The 26,626-nt window shown below is 44.1% G+C and overlaps 1 protein-coding gene and 12 non-coding genes across 13 annotated transcripts; 5 read left to right on the forward strand and 8 right to left on the reverse strand.

The window, feature by feature from the left end:
- The first annotated feature begins 172 nt into the window (after window positions 1-172).
- Window positions 173-244, forward strand: TRNAE-UUC. Its single transcript has one exon. It is a non-coding gene; the product is annotated as a tRNA-Glu (tRNA).
- Window positions 245-2,542: 2,298 nt separating this feature from the next.
- On the forward strand, window positions 2,543-2,616 carry TRNAN-GUU. The gene has a single exon. It is a non-coding gene; the product is annotated as a tRNA-Asn (tRNA).
- Window positions 2,617-2,860: 244 nt separating this feature from the next.
- Window positions 2,861-2,933, forward strand: TRNAV-CAC. The gene has a single exon. It is a non-coding gene; the product is annotated as a tRNA-Val (tRNA).
- A 397-nt stretch (window positions 2,934-3,330) lies between these two features.
- On the forward strand, window positions 3,331-3,402 carry TRNAE-CUC. The gene has a single exon. It is a non-coding gene; the product is annotated as a tRNA-Glu (tRNA).
- Window positions 3,403-5,011: 1,609 nt separating this feature from the next.
- TRNAS-GCU lies at window positions 5,012-5,093 on the reverse strand. Its single transcript has one exon. It is a non-coding gene; the product is annotated as a tRNA-Ser (tRNA).
- A 22-nt stretch (window positions 5,094-5,115) lies between these two features.
- Window positions 5,116-5,189, reverse strand: TRNAN-GUU. Its single transcript has one exon. It is a non-coding gene; the product is annotated as a tRNA-Asn (tRNA).
- A 653-nt stretch (window positions 5,190-5,842) lies between these two features.
- On the reverse strand, window positions 5,843-5,916 carry TRNAN-GUU. The gene has a single exon. It is a non-coding gene; the product is annotated as a tRNA-Asn (tRNA).
- A 9,479-nt stretch (window positions 5,917-15,395) lies between these two features.
- Window positions 15,396-15,467, reverse strand: TRNAE-CUC. The gene has a single exon. It is a non-coding gene; the product is annotated as a tRNA-Glu (tRNA).
- A 405-nt stretch (window positions 15,468-15,872) lies between these two features.
- Window positions 15,873-15,945, reverse strand: TRNAV-CAC. The gene has a single exon. It is a non-coding gene; the product is annotated as a tRNA-Val (tRNA).
- Window positions 15,946-16,216: 271 nt separating this feature from the next.
- On the reverse strand, window positions 16,217-16,290 carry TRNAN-GUU. The gene has a single exon. It is a non-coding gene; the product is annotated as a tRNA-Asn (tRNA).
- Window positions 16,291-16,467: 177 nt separating this feature from the next.
- Window positions 16,468-16,538, forward strand: TRNAG-UCC. The gene has a single exon. It is a non-coding gene; the product is annotated as a tRNA-Gly (tRNA).
- A 792-nt stretch (window positions 16,539-17,330) lies between these two features.
- TRNAE-UUC lies at window positions 17,331-17,402 on the reverse strand. Its single transcript has one exon. It is a non-coding gene; the product is annotated as a tRNA-Glu (tRNA).
- A 561-nt stretch (window positions 17,403-17,963) lies between these two features.
- Window positions 17,964-26,437, reverse strand: LOC116502475 (zinc finger protein 883-like). The gene is made up of 5 exons (XM_032208356.1): window positions 26,090-26,437; window positions 25,618-25,735; window positions 24,928-25,034; window positions 24,439-24,565; window positions 17,964-19,333 (listed from the first exon to the last, which is right to left on the reverse strand). Exons 1-5 carry the CDS (start codon window positions 26,435-26,437, stop codon window positions 17,964-17,966), a joined length of 2,070 nt encoding a protein of 689 aa, XP_032064247.1.
- Between the last annotated feature and the right edge of the window lie 189 nt (window positions 26,438-26,626).

Consider the following 26,626-nt stretch of genomic DNA (forward strand, 5'->3'; position numbering starts at 1 on the left):
GGTCTCTCTGCAGGCCACCAACAGTTGGGGGTTTCCCAAGCAGGGAGAAAGTGAAAGTCTCAAAGGAAGGGAGACTCCTGCTTTCTTCCCAACCTTCCCACTTGCAGAACCCGAGGCTGGAGCTGATGCCCCACCCAAGAAGAAGCTGGAGAGACAAAAGCCACCTTGTCCTTCCCTGGTGGTCTAGTGGTCAGGATTCAGCGCTTTCACCGCTGCGGCCCGGGTTCGATTCCAGGCCAGGGAAAGCTTTTGCTTCCAAACCATCCAACATCCTGCAGGGGGAATTTTCAGGGAGGCTCATTTTCATGGCAGGATAGGCTGAATTGGCCAGGAAATTGCCCTGGCTTCCCTTTCTCTTGCCTCCCTATCCCACTCCACCCTCCGGTCCTCTGGTGGGATTGACAAGTTCTCCATGCAACCATCCTCCCTTGGACCTTCAGAAAAGGCAGATGATGACTGCAGGGATTCCCAAAGCTGCTTTTTTTCAGGAGGCAACTGGACTTCCTTGTTTTCCTCTGAAGACGTTTCGCTTCTCCTCCAAGAAGCTTCTTCAGCTCTGATTGGATGGTGGGGAATGGAAGGATTAAAATTCCTTGCTGACATTCCATTCCCCACCATCCAGTCAAAGTTTAAGAAGCTTCTTGGAGGAGAAGCGAAAAGTCTTCAGAGAAAAACAAGGAAGTCCAGTTGCCTCCTGAAATAGCAGCTTTGGGATAACCATGACCTGGATGATTGAGAATCACCATAGACAACTGCAGAAATTGCAAGAGACTTGGAGGGTAAAAAGCTGCCTATGATCCACTGTGGAGGGGGGGGGACAGGTGCGTGTCAGCACTTTAAGTAGGTTGAGGTGGAATGGTATTGTTGTGGCCCAGCAGGAGCCGTTGGAGCTGCCACCAGATTCCGACAGTGAGGGGCCCTTTGAGTCGACTCTGGAGGATGTGGAGGACCCTGGACAGGGTTCCGACTCTGAGCAGGGCGCAGAGAGACTGGTTGGCCACCAGGAGGTGCATGAGCCTTGGAACAGTGGGGAGGAGACAAGGGAGAGTGATCCAGAAGCCAGCAGTGAGTTGTTCCTGGATGCCCGGAATCGAAGAGCTAATAGGCGTCAGGAACAGTTGCGCAAGTACAGGAGGTAATTGTACTCAGCTGGTGGTCATTAGGCTCCTCTCCAGACTATAAAAAGACTGCTTGTACACACGCCCCTCTTGCAGAAGTCAACGCATTAATAAATGATGGAGAACATAATGGTGAGCTTGGCAGGCTGGATTGCTGCTAAGGACCTGTCTGTCTGTTAATTAAATGCCGTAACTTATCTTTGGCTCCGAGTGTGTGTTGGTGTGGGACAAGAAGTCAGAACAGGTATGCCATATTTCCTAGGCACAGAAAGAGTCCTGGGGTCTGGCTGTTGAAAAGCTGCAGGTATCCTACCCTTTGTGGTGATGATGTTACCCATTCAGTCAAATCAGACACTAAGCAATTCTATGGGCCACGTCTCTCCACATATTCCAATCTTGTACTTCTTTGAGTTTTTCTATGCTGTGGCTGGTGTCAGTTCAAAGTTAGAATGGAATAACAGAGTTGGAAGGGATCTTGTAGAGGTCATCGTCCAACTCCCTGCTCAAGCAGAAGACCCTACACCATTTCTAACAGATGGCAGTCCAGCCTCTTCTTGAAAGCCTCCAGTGATGGAGCACCCACAATTCTGAAGGCAAACTGTTCCATTGGTTGATTGTTCCCACTGTCAGAATATTCCTCCTTGTTTTTAGGTTGAAGCTCTCCTCAATCAGACTCCAACAATTATTCCTTGTCTGGCCTTCAGGTGCTTTGAAAATTAGGTTGACAACTCAGCTTTGATGGTGTCCAGCCACAGTGCTCTCCGATGGCCTGGTTTCCTTTTGCCAGTAACTCTTCCAAACGTAACAACTTTGTCCGGTGAATTGTCCTTCAGGACATGGCCAAAGTGGATGAGTCACAGTTTCAAGATTTGGGTTTTTAGTAACCTGTCTGATGTGATGCACTCCAACCTTCCCTTTGTATGATGGCTGGGTGGCAAAAGGGCTGAACTGTGACTGCCCTATGCTCCCTATGCCTGGATTCGAATCACACCCCCACTGCCAAGAATGGGGATCTCAGGAAATTATTTCTACATTTGTCATTCCTGCCGAAAATGCAACATGAGGTCCATGGCAGCCACCAAGAACGTGGCTCTTTTTCTCTCAAGGAAAACAGAATCCGGGATCAAAACTTCATGTGGTGATGCTGCCTGAACATCCTAGAAGAGCAAAAGGTAGAAGGAGACATGCGCCAGCCGGGACTCGAACCCGGATCGCAAGGTTGCATGATGCCCCTACACCACTGGCACAGCTGGTGAGAGTCTGTCTTGAGAGAAGCAATATTTACATCCAGGGTTTCTCTTTCCTCATCTGATGGCGGGAGAGAGGAACACGCTGGATCTGGTGACCAAGGTATCTTACTGCTGTCTAGCCAGCCCAGCTATGGATGCTCAAGTGGAGAGAGACGAGAGGGAGGCCTGTGCCAGGTCTCTGTGGCGCAATGGGTTAGCGCGTCTGGCTGTTAACCAGAAGGATGGTGGTTCAAGCCCACCCAGGGACGGCCTGCTTGATGAGTTGACCAATAATAGGTGGAGGTTACAGAATGTTTATCTATTGGGTTCTTTATCTTAGAACTGCGGACGCCACTTTCTCTATTATTTTCTGCCAGATTTTAATATTTAGCCATCTGCTTCATGAGCTCTGTGCTCTGGAGGGGCATAACAATCCTTTAACCTATCCTATTGTGGAAATAACTGTCTGGAATAAAGATATAGGCATACCAGTTGAGCACACTCATACCTCTGGTTTCTGTAGTGTAGTGGTTATCACGTTTGCCTCACACGCAAAACATCCCTGGTTCGAAACCAGGCAGAAACACATCTTTTGCTCAGCACCACAGCTATTCTGAGATCCAAATAAGTGTGGGAAATACCACACACAAAAAAAAATATACAAAGAACCAGAAGCACCCATTTTCTTTTCTCCGTTATCCAAAAGGGAATGAGGAAGCAGAGGATGCTTTTAAGCCATTGACAAAAGAAGATTAATTGTCCTGAGCCAAAAACTAGAGAATAAAGGTCTTAACAGTTTTATGGCTTCACATTCTGCAGAGGTAAAGAAAAGGAGAGAGGATGCCAAAGCCTCCATCTCTGTGGCAGGGAAATGCTTCCGAGGCATCAATCGTGTGACACTCCCTTGACTGGGAACCTTTCCTGCTGTTGGAGTTGATATCCCTTCCAAGGAGAAGCTGGAGGGATGACAGCCACTTTGTCCTTCCCTGGTGGTCTAGTGGTCAGGATTTGGCGCTCTCACCGCCACGGCCAGGGTTCGATTCCCGGCCAGGGAAAGCTTTTGCTTCCAACCTATCCACCATTCTGCAGCTGGAATTTTCAGGAAGGTTCATTTTCACAGGAAAGTAAGCTGAACTGGCCAGAAAATTGTCCTGACTTTCCTCCCCCCTTTCCCTCCCCCTCTTTTCTCCCATCCTATCTCATCCCAGCCTCTGGTCATCCTACCAGGCTTGATAGAGTCTCCATCCAACCAGCCCTCCTTGGACTTCAAATAAGGCAGGAATTGCAAGAGGCTTGGAGGGGGCAAAGCTGCCTATGGTCCACTTGGGGGAGAGAGATTGGCATCAGCTCCTCAAGGAGGCTGAGGGGAACTCTGGGGCCCAAGGGGTCAAGGGGTTTGGCTGTTGACCAGAAGAGGAGGGATTGTTTGAGTTAACCCAGCACCTGCAGGTACCCTTCCCTCGACAAGATGGCTGAGTGGGGGAGCTGATGGAGAACTAACACTCTGTACTCTGTATGCATGGATTCAAATCCCATCTCAGCTGTCACTTCTTCCACTGAGAGTCATTCTGCAGCTTCATCTGTAATTATCCTCACAACCAAATGTGTGCCCTCCAGAGCACAGAGTTCATGAAGCAGATGGCTAAATATTTAAATCTAGCAGAAAAAAATAGAGAAGGTGGGATCTGCAGTTCCAAAATGAGGAACCCAATAGATAAACATTCTGTAACCTCCACCTATTATTGGTCAACTCATCAAACAGGCCATCCCTGGGTGGGCTCGAACCACCAACCTTCTGGTTAACAGCCAGAGGCACTTACCCATTGCGCCACAGAGACCTGGCTCAGGTGTCCCTCTTGCTTCCCGCCACCTGAGCATCCATAGCTGGGCTGGTAGACAGCAATAAGATACCTTGGTCACTAGACCCAGTGTGTTCCTTTCTCCCGCCATCAGATGGGAAAAGAGAAACCCTGGATTTAAATATTGCTTCTCTTGATACAGACTCTCAACAGCTGTGCCAGTTGTGTAGGGGAATCATGCTGGATTTCCAACCTTGGGACCTGGGTTCAAATCCCAGCTGGTACATGTCTCCCTCTGTCTTTTGCTCTTGAAGGAATGTACAAGAATGTACACAGTTCATCTCCTGGGATACTTGCAAGATCCAAACTTCTTTGGATGGGAAGAGGGTAGGGAGACTGCAGCCTTTCACCGCCTTCATCTCTCCACTTCATGGCTGAGGATTGCAGTCCCTAGCGATGCAGAAGGAGAACTGGAGGAGACCGTAATAGGATCTCTGGATCTTGATAGTCTGGATCTGAGAAAGAAGGCAGGAAGAGGAAATGGAGTCTTTTTCTGCTCCTCTCCAAATTTCAAGCATGAGAAAAGTTTTCTAGATGTCAGCAAACTCATGGCTGGCACTGACAGATGTTCTTCTTGTCTGGAGTAAACAGGCATTCACTAAGAATATAGGGGGGTGATGGATTCCATTGGCATAATAAAGTGATAAAAGAAATGAGAATATGGAATAATACTTTCCCAGAAGAAAAAGCACAAACAATGCAAAAGTAGGGACTCAGCTCAGCTTTTCACCCTTCTAATATACCGAGTAGGACTAATCCTTTAACCCCACCCCACCCCAATCCTGTAACCAGAAGGAAAAAGTGTCGACGAGGGTGGGATTCGAACCCACGCGTGCTGAGCACAATGGATTAGCAGTCCATCACCTTCACCACTCGGCCACCTCGTCAAAGGGGTGGGGCACCCACAGCCGTCCCTGGGTGAACTCGAACCACCATCCTTCTGGTTAACAGCCAGACGCGCTAACCTCTTGCGCCACAGAGACCGGCACAGGCCTCCCCTCAACTCTCTCTCAGGTGTAGCAGCTGTTGCAGGACAGACGGGGCTCCCTCCCCCATCCCCTTTGATTAACCCTAACCCTAACATCTCTTGGCCTCCAATGCCAAAGCCCCTCTACGTTTAATGCTTCTGCTTTTCAGCCAGCCTGCTTATTTTACATGGTAGGCAAACGATGTCAGCAACTGCTCAGGCATTATTGTTACGTTTGTAAGTTGTGAGTCAGATCTGAGTATCAGCTGTAGCTCCTCCTCCTCCTCCTTTTCCCCTCCCCCCTTTTGCCTTCCTAGAATTAACCTGCAGGTGACCTAATCTTTGCCACAAGCAGCTATTTCAGGACCCTGGAGAGCTCCCGCTACGGAGCGCTTCAGATTGCTTTACGCCATTCCAGCACTTCTCCATCCCAAATAAGTAGCTCAGGACACGTCGGAAGATCCCTCCCGCTTTCACCTTAGTCACTAATTATGAATAGGTCTGCCTTGTTCTTCCTCCTGCACTCTGGAAGGTAAAAAAAATACAAATGACAGCTAAATATTTAGTGAGAAAAAACAATTAAGTAGGTGAGAATTGAAGCCTTCAGATGAAGAGCTGGGTGCAGCATTCAATCTCTGAATTTGTTCTGAATGATACCATCAAGCAGGCCGTCCCTGGGTGGGCTCGAACCACCATCCTTCTGGTTAACAGCCAGACACGCTAACCCATTGCGCCACAGAGACCTGGCACAGGCCTCCCTCTTGCTCCCCCCACCCCCGAGCATCCATAGCTGGGCTGGCTAGACAGCAATAAGATACCTTAGTCACCACACCCAGCGTGTTCCTCTCTCCTGCCATCAGAAGGGTAAAGAGAAACCCTGGATGTAAATGTTGCTTCTCTCGAGATGGACTCTCAACAGCTGTCCCAGTGGTGTAGGGGCATCATGTAGGGTTTCCAACCTTGCGACCCCGGTTTGAGTCCCGGCTGGTGCATGTCTCCTTCCACCCTTTGCTCTTCAGGAAGGATCACCAGATGAAGTTTTGATCCCAGATTCAGTTTTAGTGGGAGAAAAGAAATGATCTTTTTTTTTTAATTATAAATTTTTATTTATTTATTTTACAACTCCTCCTTCTTTACATATTGTAGAAAGTGTATCAGCTGGTTACAAAAGGCTTTTGTGCATCTCTTCCACCGTCATCAAATATAATTCATATTAATTCAAGTAGCTTAACTCAAATATTTACTATATTAACATCATCATACCTCCACTTTTATTTGACTATAGTTATTTAAACATCCTTCATCCTTAAATATACCAAGATTCAATACATAACCACATACTGGCATTTCATTTACTTATTTGTAAAATCCTCCATTGACATTAAATCCTCATATCCTGTTTTAGCTAAACATCCATAATATTTAATACCAAAATTTTCTAATCCTCCATGTATATAATTTATTATAATTATCCTTTCTTTATTTAACTATATCCTATATCATAACATCCCCTTATTAGTTAAAACTTAATTGTATTTAATTTTGTTTTTTTATTATAATTATTTTTATTAATCATTTTTATATATAGTCCAAAAATATTTCTAACCTTCCCTTCTCATATCCAATTATTACTTATCGTAACAGCTCAACATTGTATACATTACTATCATTATCAATTTTTATTTAACTATACATATTACCACTGGTTTTAGCTAAGTTTAGCTAATTTTGAATTACACTCTTCCATCTATCAACCTGTATCTCTCCAATAACAAAACAATCTTTTTTTTTTTTTTAAAGATTTTATTGGTAAAAAGAAAATACAACATCCATAACTTGTAAAAAACAATGCAACTACATTTCGAGATATTCCCATACTATCAAATCATTATAAACATCAAAGGTTAGGTATCTTTCCCTCCCTCTTTTCTTCCCTCCCCCCCTTACTTCCTTCTCCCCTGCCTTCCCTCCTTTCTTTTCTCCTTTCCTCCTTTCCTTCCCCCTCCTTTCCCTCCCTCGGTCCCCCCCTCCTTCTCACATACCTTTCCTCCTTCCCTGCCTCTTTCCCTCCTCCTTCCTTTTCTCTTAATCTCCCTCCTTTCCTCCCTCCTTCCTTCCTTCCTTTCAACTCTCCTTCTCTCTTTCTTTCCCTCCCTCTTTCCCTCTTTACTACCCTCTTCTCTTCCCTCCCTCCTTCCTTCCCGTTTCTTCTCTTTCTTCTCTCCTTCTTTCTTCCCACCTTCTTTCCCTTCTCTTCTTTCTCTTCCTCCTCTTTATCCTTCCCCCCTTCTTCTGCCTTTCCTATTTCTCTCCTTTCTCCTCTCCATCCTGACTTCCCTACTGTCCTCCCTCCCTTCTAACCTTTGTTACATTTGCATATTTTCCTCTGCTGAGGACAACCTGGTTCTCTTTCCCTTTCCTTGCTTGAAGAGGCAAGGATTATAAGTCCTCTCGCCTCATCTAAAATGAAGTTTGATCGCTAATTTCATGCAGGTAATTATAGCGGATTTCCTATCAGCTTTTTAAAGTTTTCCCAACATTGTAGCGTAACAAAATTGCTCGACGGTGGGTTCTCGCCCCTGATACATTTCTCCTTTCGTTTATCTCTCAGTTGTTGTATATTGTTCATTTGAGTTATTGGTTTAATCGCATTAGGTTAGTCAGCTATCTCTTTTTATGTCTAGGTCTTCACTGACTCATCAAGCCATTTGTATAGCTTCTCCCAGACTGTATAAAAGTCTGTGTCTTCTTTGTCATTAATTCGCATCGTCAGTCTGTTCATTTCTGCTAGTTCTAAAATTTTATTCATCACCATAGTGTTGGTGGGGGCATTTTCACTCTTCCAGCACTGTGCGTAAACAATCCTTGACGCTGTCAGAATATGGACTAGGAGGTATTGGTCAGATTTGCAAATTTTTTGATCTATTATCCCTAATAAGAAAGTTTCCGGCTTAAGGCATAGTTTAATTGACAGGATTCCATTCAGCCATCCTAGTATTTGCTTCCAATATGCTTTGGCTACCGGACACGTCCACCACATATGGTAGTATGTGCCCAGCCCTGTTTTACATTTCCAGCATATGGCCGAAACTTTTGAAGACATTTTCGCCAGTCTTGTCGGTGGAAGATGCCAGCGGTAGAACATTTTATATATATTTTCTTTATAGGCCGTCGACTTTGTCAATTTTAGGTTCCATTCCCAGACTCTTTCCCAGTCGTCTAGGTCTATTGTGTGGCCGATGTTTTGGGCCCAGGTTACCATGACTTCTTTTACTCTTTCTGCTTCCGTTTTTCGAATCAGTAAGCAGTTGTATATTTTTGAAATTAATTTCTCATCTGGTCCAATTAAAATTTTATCTAATTCCTGGTTCTTGTTCTGGAAGCCAGGTTGTGCTAGATCGAATTTGTGTTTGTTTTGAATTTGAAGATATGGCCACCAATCGATGTTTATTCCCCTTTCAGCCAAATTTTCCCTGGGGTTTAGTTTGTTTTGGTCGTCTAGCAACTGTTGGTAGGTAACAATTTTATCCAAATTTATCAAATTCGGGTATATCAGGGCTTCCGTCGGAGATATCCATTTAGGTAGTTGCGTGTAGTATCTCCTTCTAATTTCGAGCCAGTCCTTAATCAATACCCCCCTTAAATGGTGACTACTAAAATAATTGTGGATTTTATTTCCCTCGCACCATAAGTAGTTGTGCCACCCGTATTGCAGGTCGTGGCCCTCTATTGTTAAGATTCTTTTATTAGCTAACATTACCCATTCTTTTATCCACATAGTTGTTGCTGCTTGATGATATGTTTTCCATTCCGGTAATCCCATTCCCCCTTGAGTTCTTTTATCCTGCAGGTGCATATATTTTATTCTGGGCTTTTTACCATTCCATATAAAGTTTCGAATCATTTTGTCCAAATCATTATAAAATTTTTCCCCTAGCTTAACCGGTGCCGTTTGAAATAGATAGAGGATTTTTGGCAGAACATTCATTTTAATTACTGCGACTCTTCCCATCAATGATAGTTGTAGTTTTGACCAGGTTTTTAAGTCCTTTTGGGTATTCTGTAACAACTTATCATAGTTGTCTTCTTTTATGGAAGAGCATTTCGCAGACAGCCAGATCCCTAAATACTTAATTTTTTTAGTTACCTTTAATTCCATTGTTTCCTCTAGTTCTCCCATCTGGTTTTTGGGGAAATTTTTTATAATCATTTTTGTTTTTTCCTTGTTTATTTTTAAACCGGCCACACACCCAAAGTTCTCAATGTCCTTCATCAAATTCGGTCCTGAAAGTAAGGGGTCTTCCACGATAAAGACCATGTCATCCGCGAAGGCCTGTACTTTATATTGTTCTTTTTTTATGGTCAAGCCCCTAATTTCCTGATTTGTTCTTATCCGATTTAAAAGGACCTCTAGTGACATAATAAATAGTAGTGGGGAGAGCGGGCACCCTTGTCTAACACCCTTTCCAATTTGTATCCTCTCCGTTAGTTCCCCATTGACTATAATATTTGCAGATTGCCGTGAATATATAGATTCTATAATCTTAATAAATTTGTCGCCAAATTTCATCATTTTTAGTTGAGTGGTTAGAAAGTTCCAATCTAGGTTATCAAAGGCTTTCTGAGCGTCGACAAAGATTAATGCGAGTTGTTTCTCGGATCTTGTTTGATAGAATTCCAGGGTATCAATTATTATTCTTGTATTGTTTCTAATATGTCTTTTTGGGAGAAAGCCGTTTTGATCCGAATGGATACTTTGATTTAATATTATTTTTAGTCTTTCCGCCAATATTGATACAAAGATTTTGTAATCTGCATTTAACAGGGATATGGGTCTGTAATTTTGGACCTTGCTACTGTCCGCCTCTTCCTTTGGTATTAGGGTGATGTAAGCTTCCCCCCATGATTTTGGGACCCTACCATTTTGTAATGCCTCATTACATAGTTCTAATAATTTGTCTTCTATGGTATTTTGAAGTTTTTTATATATTTCCGACGGAAGCCCATCCGGCCCAGGTGTTTTATTGTTTTTTTGTTTTTGAATGGCCTTTTTCAGTTCTTCTTGTGTGATTTCTTTATCGAGCATCTCTCTCATCTCCTCCGACAAGACTGGAAGCTTCTGCTTTATAAGGTATTTTCTAATGTCTTGTTCATTAATTTCGTCTTGTTTATATAGTTTCCTATAATAGTTCTGTACTATCTTTTTCTTTTCTCCTATTTCTTGTTTCAAATTCCCCTCCTCGTCATACAGTTGTTTAATAATTCTTTTGACCTTCTCCTTTCTTATTTTGTGGGCCAACCATCTCCCAGTTTTATTTGCATGTTCAAAATAATTCTGCTTCATTCTCTTAATGTTTTGTGCTATTTCCTCTTGAGAGATCAAATTTATTTGGTGTTTAATTAACTCTCCTTTTTCCCTGTGTCTACTATTTTCTGGCTCTTTCTGGGTCAGCAGTTCCGTCTCTCTTAATTCTTTGTTCAGTGTATTAAGTTTTTCCCTGTGCATTTTGTTTCTTCTTATTATATAGGCTATGGATATTCCCCTCACAACTGCCTTCATCGTGTCCCAAACATTTTGTATTGAGGTCTGCTCTTTACCGTTTTCTTTAAAGAAGTAGCCCAATTCCTTTTCTATTTGTTGTACAAATTGTTTCTCTTGTAGTATGTTCTGGTTTAATGTCCACCTAGCTTTTATCCTTGCCTTCCCTTTCCACTGCCATAAGACTGGGTGATGATCGGCCCACTTGTTGGTTATTATTTCAATATTTACAGTATCCATGAGTAGCTCCGAGTTTGACCAAACCATGTCGATACGGGACCATGAATTATGTGGATGGGAGTAAAACGTGTACTGTTGCATCTTGTCATTCATTGCTCGCCAGACATCATAAAGATCTAAATCCTTCACCATATTTACATAGGCAGACGGTAGTTTCCTTCTTGTGCTTTTCTTGTGAGTACCCTTATAGTCCATCTTACCGTCTGCTATAGCGTTGAAATCCCCTAGAATACATATATTTTGCCACTCTATTTCATTTATCCTCTTATATAGATTAATATAAAATCTCTCTTGTTTTTGATTTGGGGCGTAGATTCCAACTAGTAAAAATTTTTTTCCCACCATTAATTATCTCCACCATTAATACCCTACCGTCTTTGTCTGCATGTATTAATTTGGGGTTCAACCATTCTTTTATATACATCACAATTCCTCTTTTTCTGGTTTGTGCTGACGAGCAGAATGTTTTACCTAGTTTTGGACAGACCAACAGGTTATTGTATTTTTCTTTAATGTGGGTTTCCTGAAGACAGATTACATCTAACTTTTGTTTCACTAGATCCAACAGTACACGTTTTCTTTTGGAAGTTATGTTAAGACCATTTACATTTGCTGATAGTACATTCGTTTCCCATTCTTCAATTCCCTTACACGTTATTCGCTTTGAGGGCGCCTTTGGATCGAGTCTCGATGGGTGACCTTGCTCTCGAATCTTCTCTGCCATATCTCTCTCGTTCTCTGGCCTCTCCTGGCCCCCGCCCCTCTGGTTGAGTTTCAATTATAGTGTCCTCCTGTCTTAAAAGTCCTTCTTTATTAAATCTCTCATCGTCTGCTAGTAAAAGTTCCTGGAATTCTTGAGCTTTCGCCAAGGTATCTATCCGGTATTTCTTTTCCCTCCATGTTATCAACATTCCTTCTGGAAGGAGCCATCTGAACTGGATTCTGTCACTGTTTAAACGTGTGGAGAGAAAGTTGTATTTCCTTCTCTTCTCTCTGACTCTCCGTGGAGTCTGTTTTAAGATGAGAATTTCTTTACCTTTGTATGTTAGAGAGTCCCCTCTTATTGTACTTAGAATGTCCTCTCTCAGCTGTCTTCTCAACACCCTCACATGGATCTCCCTCGGAAGCTGGTGGCGTCTCGCGAAGCCTGTATTGACTCTATAGGCTTCGTCCAGATCATTAATAACCTCTTTTTTCGGCCTGCCGAGGACTAATCCCAGGATTTCTCCAATCAGCTCCCGGAGGTTTTCATCTTTTGCTTCCTCCACGTTTTGTAGTCTTAAATAATATGCTGATCGCTCTAATTCTAGCTGGAGGATGGCCTCCTCCAGGCTTGAGTTTATAGATTCCAGATTGTCCTCTGCTTTGTCTATCCTTTTTTCCGCTATTTCCGTTCTCCCCTTAACATTTTGAATTTCCTGCTCATTTTTCAGCAGCGCTGTTTGTATTACTCCTATACGTTCCTCAATTTTTCCCATATTGTTTCTTACTTCATGCATTTCATTCTTTACTCCCTCCAGGCCTTTGGTGACACTTTCACCCATCTTCAATATTGTCTCTTGTAGGGAGTCCATTGTTACTACCTGGTCTTGTAGGGTTGGGGCTGCCTTATCTCCCGTTTGCCTGCCCTCAGGGGACTTTTCCCTCACCGGGGTAGATAGGGGAGTTTGCTTTTTACTCCCTTTAATTAAAGTTACTGTTTTTGTTGCCATTTGCTTTGATTCAGCTCTTCCCCTTTAAGGTGTAAGTCTAGTACCTTCTGAGTGCTGTTTGAGTAGTTATACAGAGCCCGGGGTACATACAGGGTAATTAAGCTGGAGCAGGGCTGTGAAATATAGGCTCAGTTAATTCTATAGTATCTGGGAGAGTCAGGAAGAGAAGCGTTTCAGCGTGATACGACAGGGTGCAGGAGAGGCCAGGAAGTATTTAGAACTCACCCATCAATCTCTTCCTGTTGTCAGTGTAGTGTTTTCCTTCTGCTGTCTCTGGCTGTAATATGACACCACGTACTTCAAACCCTTGTGATTAAGTTTCTTTCCTTTTTCCCAGGCAGGCAAATCCAGCTGACTGCCTTTCTCTCCTTCGTCTCGTCCTCTGTTAATCCTCAAATTTAAATAGTCCAAAGCCTCGGTCTTCTTCTATCCACTACGTCAATCAGCTTTCACAAAAGTTTCCTGTTTGTATTTAATAGCCGCTGCAGATAAATGCGTCCACACACGTATCTGTATTTGTTGCAGTTAAGTTGTTTATCTTTTAGATTTAGGCTTTTAAGTCAGATCTTGTGATTACCGTCATTCGATCTGCTTTGTTCCCTGCTGCTGTCTCTCCCTTCCTTATTAGTGGCTGGCAGTCACGTCTTCTGGTCGGCCATTAATCAGCCGACCTCTTTTGCACGAACTCTGAGGGAGCCTCTTGCTTCGTGGGGGGAGATCGCCTTTCACCCTCCACTGCACAGAAGTTTCCCCTCTCCAAAGGTCCTCGCACCTCGAAGGGACCTTGCCTATTACGGCCACGCTCGTGGAAAGACCGGGCAAACCGAACAGAGAGTCTGTCAGCAGCCCGTTCCAGCGTGACGCCAGACCGGAAGCCAACAAAACAATCTTATATCTACTATCTACTGCCATTTGTGGATCTAATTCTCCAAATATCTTTTTAAACAAGTTTGTACGAAATGATCTTTGCACCTTCTTGTTTATAGTATCTCTCATATAATGTTGACGCCCACCTTTTGTTTCCTTTATCAGCTTGTCTTTACTTCTCAGCAGTGTTATCAAATATTTTGCAAATAGTATTTCATAGTCCATAAATTCTTTAATGGTTTTTTCTCCTTCTATTTCCTGTCCTTTGAAATAAATTTTCTCTCCATTTAATTCCTCTTCAAATATTCCATTCTTTCCTCCTTCAGAAATAAACCAATTGCCACGAATATCAACAAGCTCAAACTCTTTATATCCATCCATTTCAATTTTTTGAATTTCCATCTTCTTATTTTGATAAACATCCTCAGTTTTTTCATCACATTTGTTGCCAAATACACCAGATAATCCATTTTTTTCCAATTCTTTCCTCTGTATCAAACACCCTCTTCAAAGCTGAAAGTATTGCTTGGAGAGAGGCTTGAAGAGACGCCATGTTTACACGCAGTTGTATTTTTTCTTGAAAGCTCAGCAAGACTAAAAACACTCGGCAGCAAAAGCAAAGTACAAAGGAATAGCTGTACAATCTTATCAGATATTAAGCCAGGACAGCCAAGCAATAAAAGTGTCAGGGTGTAAACAGTCAATTTATAGCTTACAGAGTCAGAAGAAATGTTAGAGTAGTCCGTCCATTTGAAAAGGTTTACTTAGAATCAATCCATGTAAATAACATTTAAAAAGTAAGATAACCACTGTCTAGAACCATTACAAAGATCAAAATCGCCGCTAAGTTCTTCTATTCTTTGATTAGAGTTAGTTTTAAAAATTTTAGGCAGCCCGTTTTTTTAAAAACAATAAAAGTTTCTCATCAACTTAACACTTAACACTTCTCCATATTGCCCTGACTTTGTCAGTCTTGAAGGACTGGAATTTTTACTGCTAGAAGAAGACTTTAAACCTGCTTTTCTCGGAGATTTTGCGATATCCCCGAGATCAGCAAGATGTAATCTTCCTGTTCACCATCTCTTCGGGATGATTTAGGTCCATTAGAACCCCCCAGCAATAAAAGTATAGAGTGCGATCTCAGAGATCGCATGTCGTCTCGTCACGACATCTAGGCTCCGCCTCCTGAAAAGAAATGATCTTGATGCTTGGCACTGATGTCACCTTGCATTCTTAGCAGGAAGCCAAATGTTGAAATAACTTCAGGATATCCTCCTCTTGGGCCTTCCTCTGCTTTTGGTTTGTAAGAATAACCAGAGCCGAAGGCCCAGGGTGACTATCAGTGGAAGAAGTGACAGCTGAGATGGGATTTGAATCCATGCATACAGAGTACAGAGCGTTAGTTCTCCATCAGCTCCTCTACTCAGCCATCTTGTCGAGGGAAGGATACCTGCAGGTGCTCCTGGGTGAACTCAAAACAACCCCCGGTCTTCTGGTCAACGGCCAGACCCCTTGACCCCATGGGCCCCAGAGTTCCCCTCAGCCTTCTTGAGGAGCTGATGCCAATCTCTCTCCCCCAAGTGGACCATAGGGAGCTTTCCTCCCTCCAAGCGTCTTGCAGTTCCTGTGGTCATCATTTGCCTTCTTTGAAGTCCAAGGAGGGCTGGTTGGATGGAGACTCTATCAAGCCTGATAGGATGACCAGAGGCTGGGATGAGATAGGATGGGAGAAAAGAGGGGGAAGGAAAGGTGGGGGAAGGAAAGCCAGGACAATTTTCTGGCCAGTTCAGCTTACTTTCCTGTGAATATGAACCTTCCTGAAAATTCCAGCTGCAGAATGGTGGATAGGTTGGAAGCAAAAGCTTTCCCTGGACGGGAATCGAACCCGGGCCGTGGTGGTGAGAGCGCCAAATACTGACCACTAGACCACCAGGGAAGGACAAAGTGGCTGTCCTCCCTCCAGCTTCTCCTTGGAAGGGATATCAACTCCAACAGCAGGAAAGATTCCCAGTGAAGGGAGTCTCACACTGTAAGGGCTGGATTGATGCAACGGAAGCATCTCCTGCCACAGAGATGGAGGCTTTGGCATCCTCTCTCCTTTTCTTTACCTCTGCGGAATGTGAAGCCATAAAACTGTAAAGGCCTTTATTCTCTCGTTTTTGGCTCAGGACAATTAATCTTCTTTGGTCAATGGCTTAAAAGCATCCTCTGCTTCCTCATTTCCTTTTGGATAAGGGAGAAAAGAAAATGGGTGCTTCTGGTTCTTTGTATATGTTTGTGTGTGTGTGGTATTTCCCACTTATTTGGATCTTGGAATGGCTGTGGTGCTGAGCAAAAGATGTGTTTCTGTCTGGTTTCGAACCAGGGACCTTTTGCGTGTGAGGCAAACGTGATAACCACTACACTACAGAAACTAGAGGTATAGGTGCCTCTCAACTGGTATGCCCATATCTTTGGCTGGCCATTCCTGACTGTTATTTCCACAATAGGATAGATTAAATAATTGTTATGCCTTAGAAACGTGTGCCCGCCCTCCAGAGCACAGAGCTCATGAAGCAGATGGCTAAATATTAAAATCTGGCAGAAAATAATAGAGAAGGTGGGATCTGCAGTTCTAAGATAAAGAACCCAATAGATAAACATTCTGTAACCTCCACCTATTATTGGTCAACTCATCAAGCAGGCTGTCCCTGGGTGGGCTCGAACCACCATCCTTCTGGTTAACAGCCAGACGCGCTAACCCATTGCGCCACAGAGACCTGGCACAGGCCTCCCTCTCGTCTCTCTCCACTTGAGCATCCATAGCTGGGCTGGCTAGACAGCAGTAAGATACCTTGGTCACCAGATCCAGCGTGTTCCTCTCTCCCACCATCAAATGGGAAAAGAGAAACCCTGGATGTAAATATTGCTTCTCTCAAGACAGACTCTCAACAGCTGTGCCAGTGGTGTAGGGGCATCATGCAGGGTTTCCAACCTTGTGACCCGGGTTCGAGTCCCGGCTGGCGCATGTCTCCTTCTTCCTTTTGCTCTTCTAGGATGTTCAGGCAGCATCACCACATGAAGTTTTGATCCCGGATTCTGTTTTCATTGAGAGAAAAAGAGCCACGTTCTTGGTGGCTGCCATGGACCTCATGTTGCATTTTCAGTATTAATCACAAATGTAGAAATAATATCCTGAGATCCCCATTCTTGCCAGTGGGGGTGCGATTCGAATCCAGGCATAGGGAGCATAAGGCAGTCAAAGTTCAGCCCTTTTGCCACCCAGCCATCATACAAAGGGAAGGTTGGAGTGCATCACATCAGACAGGTCACTAAAAGCCCAAATCATGAAACTGACTCATCCACTTTGGCCATGTCCTGAAGGAGAATTCACTGGACAAAGACTTTTCGCTTTTCCTCCAAGAAGCTTCTTCAGCTCTGACTGGATGGTGGGGAATGGAATGTCTGCAAGGAATATTAATCCTTCCATTCCCCACCATCCAATCAGAGCTGAAGAAGCTTCTTGGAGGAGAAGCGAAACGTCTTCAGAGGAAAACAAGGAAGTCCAGTTGCCTCCTGAAAAAAAGCAGCTTTGGGAATCCCTGCAGTCATCATCTGCCTTTTCTGAAGGTCCAAGGGAGGCTGGTTGCATGGAGACCTTGTCAATCCTACCAGAGGACTGGAGGGTGGAGTGGGATAGGGAGGCAAGAGAAAGGGAAGCCAGGGGAATTTCCTGGCCAATTCAGCCTATCTTGCCATGAAAATGAGCCTCCCTGAAAATTCCACCTGCAGGATGTTGGATGGTTTGGAAGCAAAAGCTTTCCCTGGCCGGGAATCGAACCCGGGCCGCAGCGGTGAAAGCGCTGAATCCTGACCACTAGACCACCAGGGAAGGACAAGGTGGCTTTTGTCTCTCCAGCTTCTTCTTGGGTGGGGCATCAGCTCCAGCCTCGGGCTCTTTATCTCTTGCTGTAAATTTAGGTCTTTGAGCAAATTAGTTTCCCCTCAACTTCTCCACTTAAGTGTTCTGTTAGGTGGTCGTTTCAAGGTAGCATGAGAATCCAAAACCCTCAAGTAGACCCCTCCAAACATCTCATGATTGTAATTTGCAATCGACCCAAAGTTCATTAAATATATGACTCAAAAATAATCAAGTTAAAACTATTTAGTTAATTTAATCACAGGTTTTAGGTAAATGTAAAAATCAAAATCTATTTTAGCCTTCTGTCGTTGGGTTTCATAATGAGAAGCAAGGGTGGAAATGTAGATTGAAACAAGATTAAGGAAAGGAAGAACAACTTGAATCTTTTATGTTAAATGAGAGCTACAACTTCTCAAGCTTTTTCCACTGATATGACTTCTCCCCTCTGGGAATCCTTTAATGGAACACAAATCCTCCTAATCACTTTCCACATATTTTTCCGTGCTCCCTGTATTGACAGGGATTCTCGCCTCAGTGGCGACTCATTTTATGCCTACTAAGATCACTTTTGTATCTAAAGCTCTTCCCACACTCCATGCACGGATATGGCTTCTCTCCTGTGTGGATCCTCTTGTGGGAATTAAGAATAGTCTTACGAGTAAAGCTCTTTCCACACTCCATGCATTGATATGGCTTCTCTCCTGTATGGATTATCATGTGGGAATTAAAACTAGTGCTACAATTAAAGCTCTTTCCACACTCCATGCATTTATAAGGCTTTTCTCCTGCGTGGTGACTCTTTTTATGCCTCCAAAGACCTCTTTTGCATCTAAAGCTCTTCCCACACTCCATGCACAGATATGGCTTCTCTCCTGTGTGGATCCTCCTGTGGGAATTAAGAGTATCCCCACGAGTAAAGCTCTTTCCACACTCCATGCATTGATATGGCTTCTCTCCTGTGTGGATCATTTTGTGTGAGGTAAGAGCAAAATTCCACTTAAAGCCCTTTCCACATTCCACACATTGAAATGGCTTCTCTTCCATGTGATTCCTCTTATGGGAATTAAGAACACTGGTAGAAGAAAAGGTCTTTCCACAGTCCATGCATTGATATGGTTTCTCTCCTGTGTGGATTATCTTGTGGGAATTGAGACTACTACTGAAAGTAAAGGTCTTCCCACACTCCATGCACGGATATGGCTTCTCTCCTGTGTGGATCCTCTTGTGGGAATTAAGAGTATCCCTACGAGTAAAGCTCTTTCCACACTCCATGCATTGATATGGCTTCTCTCCTATGTGGATTATCTTGTGGGAATTAAGATGACTCCTACTAGTAAAGCTCTTTCCACACTGCTTGCATTCATATAGCTTCTCTCCTGAGTGGCAACTCATTTTATGCCTCCTAAGAGCTCTTTTGAATCTAAAGCTCTTCCCACACTCCATGCACAGATATGGCTTCTCTCCTGTGTGGATCCTCTTGTGGGAATTAAGAGTATTCCTACGAGTAAAGCTCTTTCCACACTCCATGCACTGATATGGCTTCTCTCCTGTGTGGATCTTCTTGTGGAGATTAAGAGTAATCCTACGAGTAAAGGTCTTTCCACAATCCATGCAGGTATTTGGTTTCTCTTCTGAATGTGTTTCGTTATGGAAAATCAAATGATCCAATGTATTAAAGTTCTTTCCACACTCCATGCTTTGATCTATTCTTTCTCCCATATCAACGATTGTATGGTTAGGAAGCCGACTAACCCAAGGAAAGCCTTTTTCAATTCCATTTTGTAATTGTTTTGTTTCATCACTCTTTGGTTGCGTCTGATCTGCAAATTTCCCTTTTCTGTCTTTCGAGTGGATTGCTTGGCTTTCCTTCTTGCAATTCTTACTCTCTTGCCCATTATATCCTTGAAAAAGCAAAATGAAAATTGTCGGAAAACTATGGAAATGATTAAAGATCAAACTTTTTCTGCTAAAATTTATCTGATCAATATATTTTTCTCTGCTTTCTTGACTGATATGAAGATCTGAACTAAGGTTTTACCAAATATGCATTTCCAAGTGGGCTCCTATCAGGTTCATACATCAGGAATGGATCATGTCAAAATGAACCTAAGATAAAACCCTGATCTAATCTTTGACCACCAGTGTATTGATGACATTGTGACATGAACTCCTGAAATGCTTTGGATACTATATCATCAGACAGGGGCAGCAACTTACCCACCAGCTCCCCAATTTCAATGAAAGCCTCGTTTCCACTTGTCTGCAGAGCAGTGTCTTTGAAAACCAACAGGACCTTATGGATGGCAATAGCCCCCCCACTTCCAATTTGGGATGATGCCAAACACAGGGCCCAAGTGGGCCCATTTCAGGGCACATCCAAATCTTGCTTATGCATGCCAATCCGTTGCTTCATCCACCATCAGATCATGTCAAAGAACAATATTATTATACGCTAAATTGGTGTTCAATAGCATCTGGTCTTGAATAGCAGCCATTCAGCATCAATACAAGGAAGGCGGAAATTTCCTTAAGGGAGGCCATCCTATCCCTGCATGCAGCCCACCCCACAATTTCCTGCTATATTCTTCTGCGGCATGAAAATATATCATCATCATCATCACCATCATCATCTTAGCCGCTGTCTATCCATTGCAGGATGAAGGCCTCTTCCGCATGCTTCCAACCAATACCGTCATGAGCTCTCTCTCTTTTTTTTTTTTGGCCAATTGTCTCTTTTGTGGAAATAAATAAATATAAATATTTTGCATTTTATGAGCAGAAGGAACTTGGAAAGATACCCATTTCATTTCTGTGAAAATGGATACCTGTGCAGTGTTCCAATTTTTCTTTCAATAAATTTCTTTGTTGCCCAGAGGCAGTTTGGTCTACTGGTTAAGGCAGCATACTAGAGACCAGACGCCTTGAGGACTAGCTTCTCCTTAAGCATGATTGCCACTTGGGTGACTTTGGGCCACTCTCTCTCAGCTCGCCCAAGTCACAAGGCTGTTATTACAGGGAAAAAATAGGAGATGGAAGGAGTATTAGGCATGTCCGCTGCTTTATTTACAGGCAGTCCTCAAGATACAACCATCTTGGGATCCACCCATTACTGTTGCAGGTTGCACAGTCTTTAGGTGAAAGATGTCAATTCATGACCCTCCCCATTTCTGTTCTCCCTGATTAAACATAAAACCAATGTTCTAGTTGTTAAGTGGAGCACTGGAGAGCCTCCTGGGTGGGGAAGGATGTTGGTGGTCTACTACAGGCCCGGGGTCACTTGCCCTTGTTCTCCTAAGGCCTCCCCCACCCCCAAGCCACTCCATGCTCCACTCCTCATGCCTTGGGTCCCAACAAGGCTTCTCCTCCTTCCACCGGGTCCTCCCAGAGCTTAGGCCTGGTTCACACCCCACCAGGCCAAACTCTGAGGCCTTCCAGAGCATTGGAATGACTTCCTTCTTTGTGCAGCCACACGACACGGTTCCAAATATGGCAGCCATTTTGTCCCAGCAACAGAATGGTGACAATGCTCTGGTTACCACCAACCAGGCCAGGGACAAACTGCTTTGTTCTGCTGATTTAAGAAGCTCTGCACAATGGTTTCTTCAGCATTCAGAAGCGTCTGCAGCACCGTGGTGACCTCTCTAAGGCAGGAGAATGAAGCAGTTTGTGCGGCAGTGGGCAATTTGTCTGTGACTATTTGTGGGTGGGAACAAAATGGCAGCTGTATTTGGATTACTACTGCTGCATGGCCTGGAGACAAACTGTTTCGTCTTGCTGCCTACACAGTGCTGAAGCTTTCTGCTGCATCCAGAGGCTTCTGCAACACTAGGCCGACTTCTCTAAGGCAGCAAAATGAAGCAATTTCTCTGGTGGCTGCCATTTTGTCCCACCCACAAATGAGTGGGACAAAGCAGCTGCATCTGGATTGCCACCATGCAGCCCTGGGACACATGGCCTGCCCTCTTTCTACAACATGAGGTCCGGAGAGCTTCAGAAAACAAAGGTGGGATGGAATGGTCCTGTGCGGAGCAGGCCCAAGCACTGAATGATTCTGGCAAGTTTGGATAGGGAGAGAGGTGGCCACTCACTGGTAGGTGGGACAAAATGGCAGCCGCCAGGGAAATTGCTTCATTTTGCTGGCTTAGAGAATTCGGCAGAGTGTTGCAGAAGCTTCTGAATGCAGCCGAAAGCTTCAACATGGTGCGGAACTTGTTAGGACAGCAAAAAAAAAAAAAAAGGCAGTTTGTTTCTGGGCCATCCGGTAGCCGCCCAAATACAGCCGCCATTTTGTTTTAATCTTGAAACACGGTCAACCCCTGGTATGCCCAAATATGGGAGGGAGCATACTGCTTCCCTTTTCTGTCTATCGGCTCACTCTGGGAGCCATCCAGGCAGAAAGCCTTTTTTATGCTGCCTTGTTATATTTGTATTGCATTTGTGCTAATAAATAAATAAAGGGAGACTAGTATAGATCTATTTCAAGCAATTTATCAGCTAGCTAGCCATACCCTTACTGGGAATCGAACCTGGGCATGCCCAGTAAGGGTATGGCTAGCTGATGCGAGCTAAATACCGTATATACTCGAGTATAGGCCGGCCCGAATATAAACCGAGGCACCTAATTTTACCACAAAAAACTGGAAAAGTTATTGACTCGAGTATAAGCCTAGGGTGGGAAATGAAGCAGCTACCGGTAAATTTCAAAAATAAAAATAGATACCAATAATGTTTTTGAATATTTATTTCAAAGAAAAACAGTAAACTAGCTCTGTAAGTGGAAAAGAGGGTCAATAAAAACAATACAGTACCAAAACCTTAGCTCATTCAGCAACCAAGCTAAAACACAAGAGTTAAAATCCTTCAAAACTGGATTCCTCCTCCTCATCTGTATGTCCAAACAGAGCTTCAGCATTAGCTGGTGTGAGGTTATCAGCATAGACATTGTCATCATCACTGAGTTCGCAGTCATCACCATCACAGCTGTCGTTCTCATACAAAGCGCTGTCTTCACTGCCATCAACAGCATTACTAATGCCACATTTCTTGAAGGCGCGTTGCACCATGTCCTCCGGAATCTCTTCCCATTCATCACGAACCCACTTTGCTATCAATTCTATGTCGGGCTTCATCAGATTTCCACCTTTTGTCAGTCGGGCTTGACCAGATGACATCCATTCATGCCACATCTTTCGCACACGGTCTTTAAAAGGTTTATTTAAACACACATCTAGCGGTTGCAATACAGATGTAAGCCCACTTGGAATAACGGCCAAAGTAACTTGAGAAGATTTTGCCATTTTTTTTAAGTCATCAGATGTGTGGGCTCTGAACATATCCCAAACTAGCAATGATGGTTTTTTCTTTAAGGCTGCTCCTGGTCGTTCTTTCCAAATTTCTTCCAGCCATTTTTTTGTTCCGTCTTCATCCATCCAGCCTTTAATATGTGCGCGCACTGTAATTCGTGGTGGGGATTTGACTTTTTTAGGCAAGGTCTTTCTTTTAAAAATAATGACAGGCCGCAGCTTAGTTCCATTAGCCAAACATGACAGAACAACTGTGAAATGTTTTTTTTCATTTCCTGTGGTTCTGAGAAAAATAGTTTTGTCTCCCAAACTTGCCACAGTTCTGTTGCTTGGAAGATCAAAGGTCATAGGTGTTTCATCCATATTTCCAATATCTCCCAGGTCAAAGTTATGGATCCTTCTTTGTTTTATGATGAATGAATGGAATGACATCACTTTTTCATCAAGGTCTTTTGGCAACTTCTGTTCTTTGCCGCAAACATAGGGCAAACCTATTCATGAAGCGGGTACACCATCCTGCTGACGCAACAAATTTTTCAATGCCTGGTGCTTTTAATTTGTCATCTTGTGCCATTTGAAGGGCACGTAAGCGAATTCCCATGCGTGTTACGCAGTAACCATTTTGACGACACTCCATAACCCATTTATGCAATTCAGTCTCTAGAGCCCCATATGAAGTTGTTAAACCACGTTGAGCTTTTTTTGACTTTGGAATCTTTTCCAAGTCAGCTTTCTTTTTCCGCCATTCCCTCACTTGTTTTTCATCAACACAAAATTCCCTACTTGCAATACGGTTATTGCTTTCTTCTGCTCTTGACACAACCTTAAGTTTGAAACCAGCTTCGAATGACCTGCGTTTTTCTTTTGGTCCAGGATTACCGGTAGAAGTATTGGGATCCATTTCTAACAGGATAAAAAAAAAAAGACTTGTTCGGGTACCGTATCTTTTGAGGCCTAATGCAGGCTGATATTACAGAAAGTGATGACATGACTGTTTGCCTAGAGCAGCCTGTGTTAGGGCTCATGACCTCATGATGCTGATGTCCCGCTGTGATGATGTCCCGTGCAGCCGCGGGAGCGATGTCCCGCCTCCTATGACACACGGCACAGTGATTCCTATCATTGGATCACTGTACCAGAGGAGGTGGGACATCACTATGTGGCTGCTTGCCATAACAAGGAGGAGGTGGGACATCGTTGCAGAGCGGCAGGAGGGGGAGGAAGGGGAAATCGTAAGACAGCCCTGCATTACATTAGAACGTGAGGAGGGGGGATGGTGCGGTGCGCGCTGCGCGGCAAACTAACACAGAGGGAGGGGAAACTCACAGGGGCGCCGGGCCATTCACGAGCGTCACCCAGCGGCATGGCCCCGCCCCTTTTTCTCCTCCATTTCGGGCAAATTTTTCACTGACTCGAGTATAAGCCGAGGCGGCTTTTTTCAGCCCAAAAAGTGGGCTGAAAAACTCGGCTTATACTTGAGTATATACGGTAGCTTGAAATAGATCTATACTAGTCTCCCTTTATTTATATATATATACACATGTGTGTGTACATATTTACATACATACACACACACACATACATAAACAGCTGGTTGCATCTACTCCCTTATTTCACTTAATCTATTTTTTTAAATAACATCTAACCCCCCTCTCTGACCCCATGACTTTTCTCTGTTTCTGAGCAGAGATGGGGATTCTTACCCAGAGAAGCCAGATTCCTCGAATTCTCCAGCATGACTTCCCCATAAAGAGCTTTTTGGTCAGCATCCAGTTGAGACCACTCCTCCTCGGAGAAATACACGGCCACGTCGTCCAAAGACACAAAATCCTGAACAAGGAAACAAGTTTCCCTATTAAAAGATAATCCCAAGCATAATTTGGCAGTTTTCTTCCACCAATTCAAGGAGATGCAACGGGTACAATGGACACCTTGTGCAGAATTCAAAATCTCACAGCTTTTGGCTAACGGCACAACTGAAGTTTGCTGCAGGACCTGGGATACCTTTCAGTGAAGGGAACTAAAAAAAGTCTTCTGGGTTAAAAATGGTGGTTAGGTCTTAAACCTACTACTTATCAGTGGCTCCAATTCTTTGTAAGTTGGGCAGAGCAAAATACTGGTGAAACCCGCCCTGAAATTTTTGCCAATGGCTTACTTTATCCAGTGAGGGAGCAACTCTGCCCCCATTTCACACCTTCATGGAAGTGTTGGGTGAAGTTGCAATGGTAGATGACAATGGCCCTGGGGGACAGAAGGAAGATTTCCGGTTGAGACAACATCTGGTCAGGGAAATCTAAGCCTGAAGAAGGAGGGTGGAGAAAGCTTATCAGAAGGAACAGGTAGGTTAAACCGAGTGTGAAATGTTAATGATCTGATCCAAATGTGTGCTGTTTAGAAACAGCAATACTATACACCAGCGGCCCCCCCCAACGTTTTGGGCACCAAGGACTGGTTCCGTACAGAGGTTTTCCGCAGACCAGAGGGGGGTGGGGTGTTTCATTGTTGCCTTCATCCTGTGAATGGAGCTTCGCTTCTTTGAGAGGCCGGATTTCTGGCATGGCGCCCACTGGAGTTGTTCCACGGAATGGGAGCTGGGGACCCCCTGCTGTACCCTGAACTCCAGCACAAAATGAAACCCATCCAGGTTTCATGAATCTTTTCTGGTGTTTCTCCTCCTTACCTGAAGCCCAGGTTCAGCTACTCTTTCAGCTCCACCACAAAGACGAGGGGATTCCCAAAAGACCAAGGACTGCTTTCTACTCTCTGTGTGTGGGAGAAAAACGGTGGAAGCAGATTCGTTAAAGAGAGGGATTCTAATCAAGAGGAGCAAGGAAGAAGCTGAATGTTGAAATCTGACACCACACGGAAAGAGCTTCCGTTACCTGATGTGCTGTGCTGACTTTGATTTTTCCGGAAGCTCTCCCTGAACAGCAGCTCTTGAGAAGTTTTGGATAAATATTTCTTTTCCTTGGCATACTCAGTCTCCGCTTCCAAGGATTTCTGGACACAATGTGACACGAGGGAGAAGGGACGAGCAAAGAGATAAAAATGAATTATCATACTGCACCCTCAACCTAGCAGACCCCAATGTCTATCGCTGAAGCAGGAAACTGAGAATGTAAGAATTGCCCCAAATATATCCTCTGGGAGAAGAAGAAGGGAACAACTGGCTTAGGAGCTCATAATCCCCCAAAACTGACAGAGAGATAATTTGGGGAATTCCGTTTTAGAGCTGCCACGATTACATTCTCTCACCTGCAACTCCTCTTGCATCTTTTCCTCCTCCTGAGTCAGCAAGAAACCCTCGGCCAGGGCCACCGCCTGGGAGCTGCTCTCCGCTCCACACTCCCGCACCCATTGCTCCATATCTGGGGGAAGGACAGCCAGGAACTGCTCCAGGAGCACCAGGTCCAGCATCTGAGCCTTGCTGTGTCTTTCCGGCTGCAGCCACTGACGACAAAGGCGGTGAAGCTGAGAGCAGACATCTCGGGGACTCTTCCCCTCCTGGAACTCCACTTTTCTGAAGTCACAGCATTGAACCTCTGAACACCTGGCTGTTGTTTCTTGGCTCTTCTGCCCAAGACTTGCCCCATTCTTCCCACAGCTCCCAGGCTGAGTAACTGGAGGGCCTTTCCCAACGTCTGCATGTGCTTGCCACTGTCCCTCCATCTTCTCTCTGGTCTTCAAAGCTGCCAAGGCCATTCAATCCTCTTCCCTCACAAGGTCCTTCAGTCTCTGGAGGAATCAGGAAAGACTTCTATCTTACATATGTGAAATGGAAAACAAGTGAAACTTCCAGAATTAAAGCTTGACCAACTAGCAGCCAAATAAGAAATTCTTAGGAACCTACCAATATCTGGGAAGAGGGAGGGACATCTTAGTAGGTAGGCT

Source organism: Thamnophis elegans, chromosome 2, assembly GCF_009769535.1.
Source record: "Thamnophis elegans isolate rThaEle1 chromosome 2, rThaEle1.pri, whole genome shotgun sequence".
Classification (NCBI taxonomy): Eukaryota; Metazoa; Chordata; class Lepidosauria; order Squamata; family Colubridae; genus Thamnophis; species Thamnophis elegans.

What these genes read in the sequence shown, in the direction of transcription:
- LOC116502475 (XM_032208356.1), bottom strand. Translation starts at nt 26,437, where the DNA reads ATGGCCTTGGCAGCTTTGAAGACCAGAGAGAAGATGGAGGGACAGTGG. An exon ending in CCCAACACTTCCATGAAGGT is followed by an intron (nt 24,566 to 24,927) that starts GTGAAATGGGGG and finishes TTCCTTGTTCAG; the next exon opens with GATTTTGTGTCTTTGGACGA. An exon ending in GAGGAATCTGGCTTCTCTGG is followed by an intron (nt 19,334 to 24,438) that starts GTAAGAATCCCC and finishes TGCTTTTTCAAG; the next exon opens with GATATAATGGGCAAGAGAGT.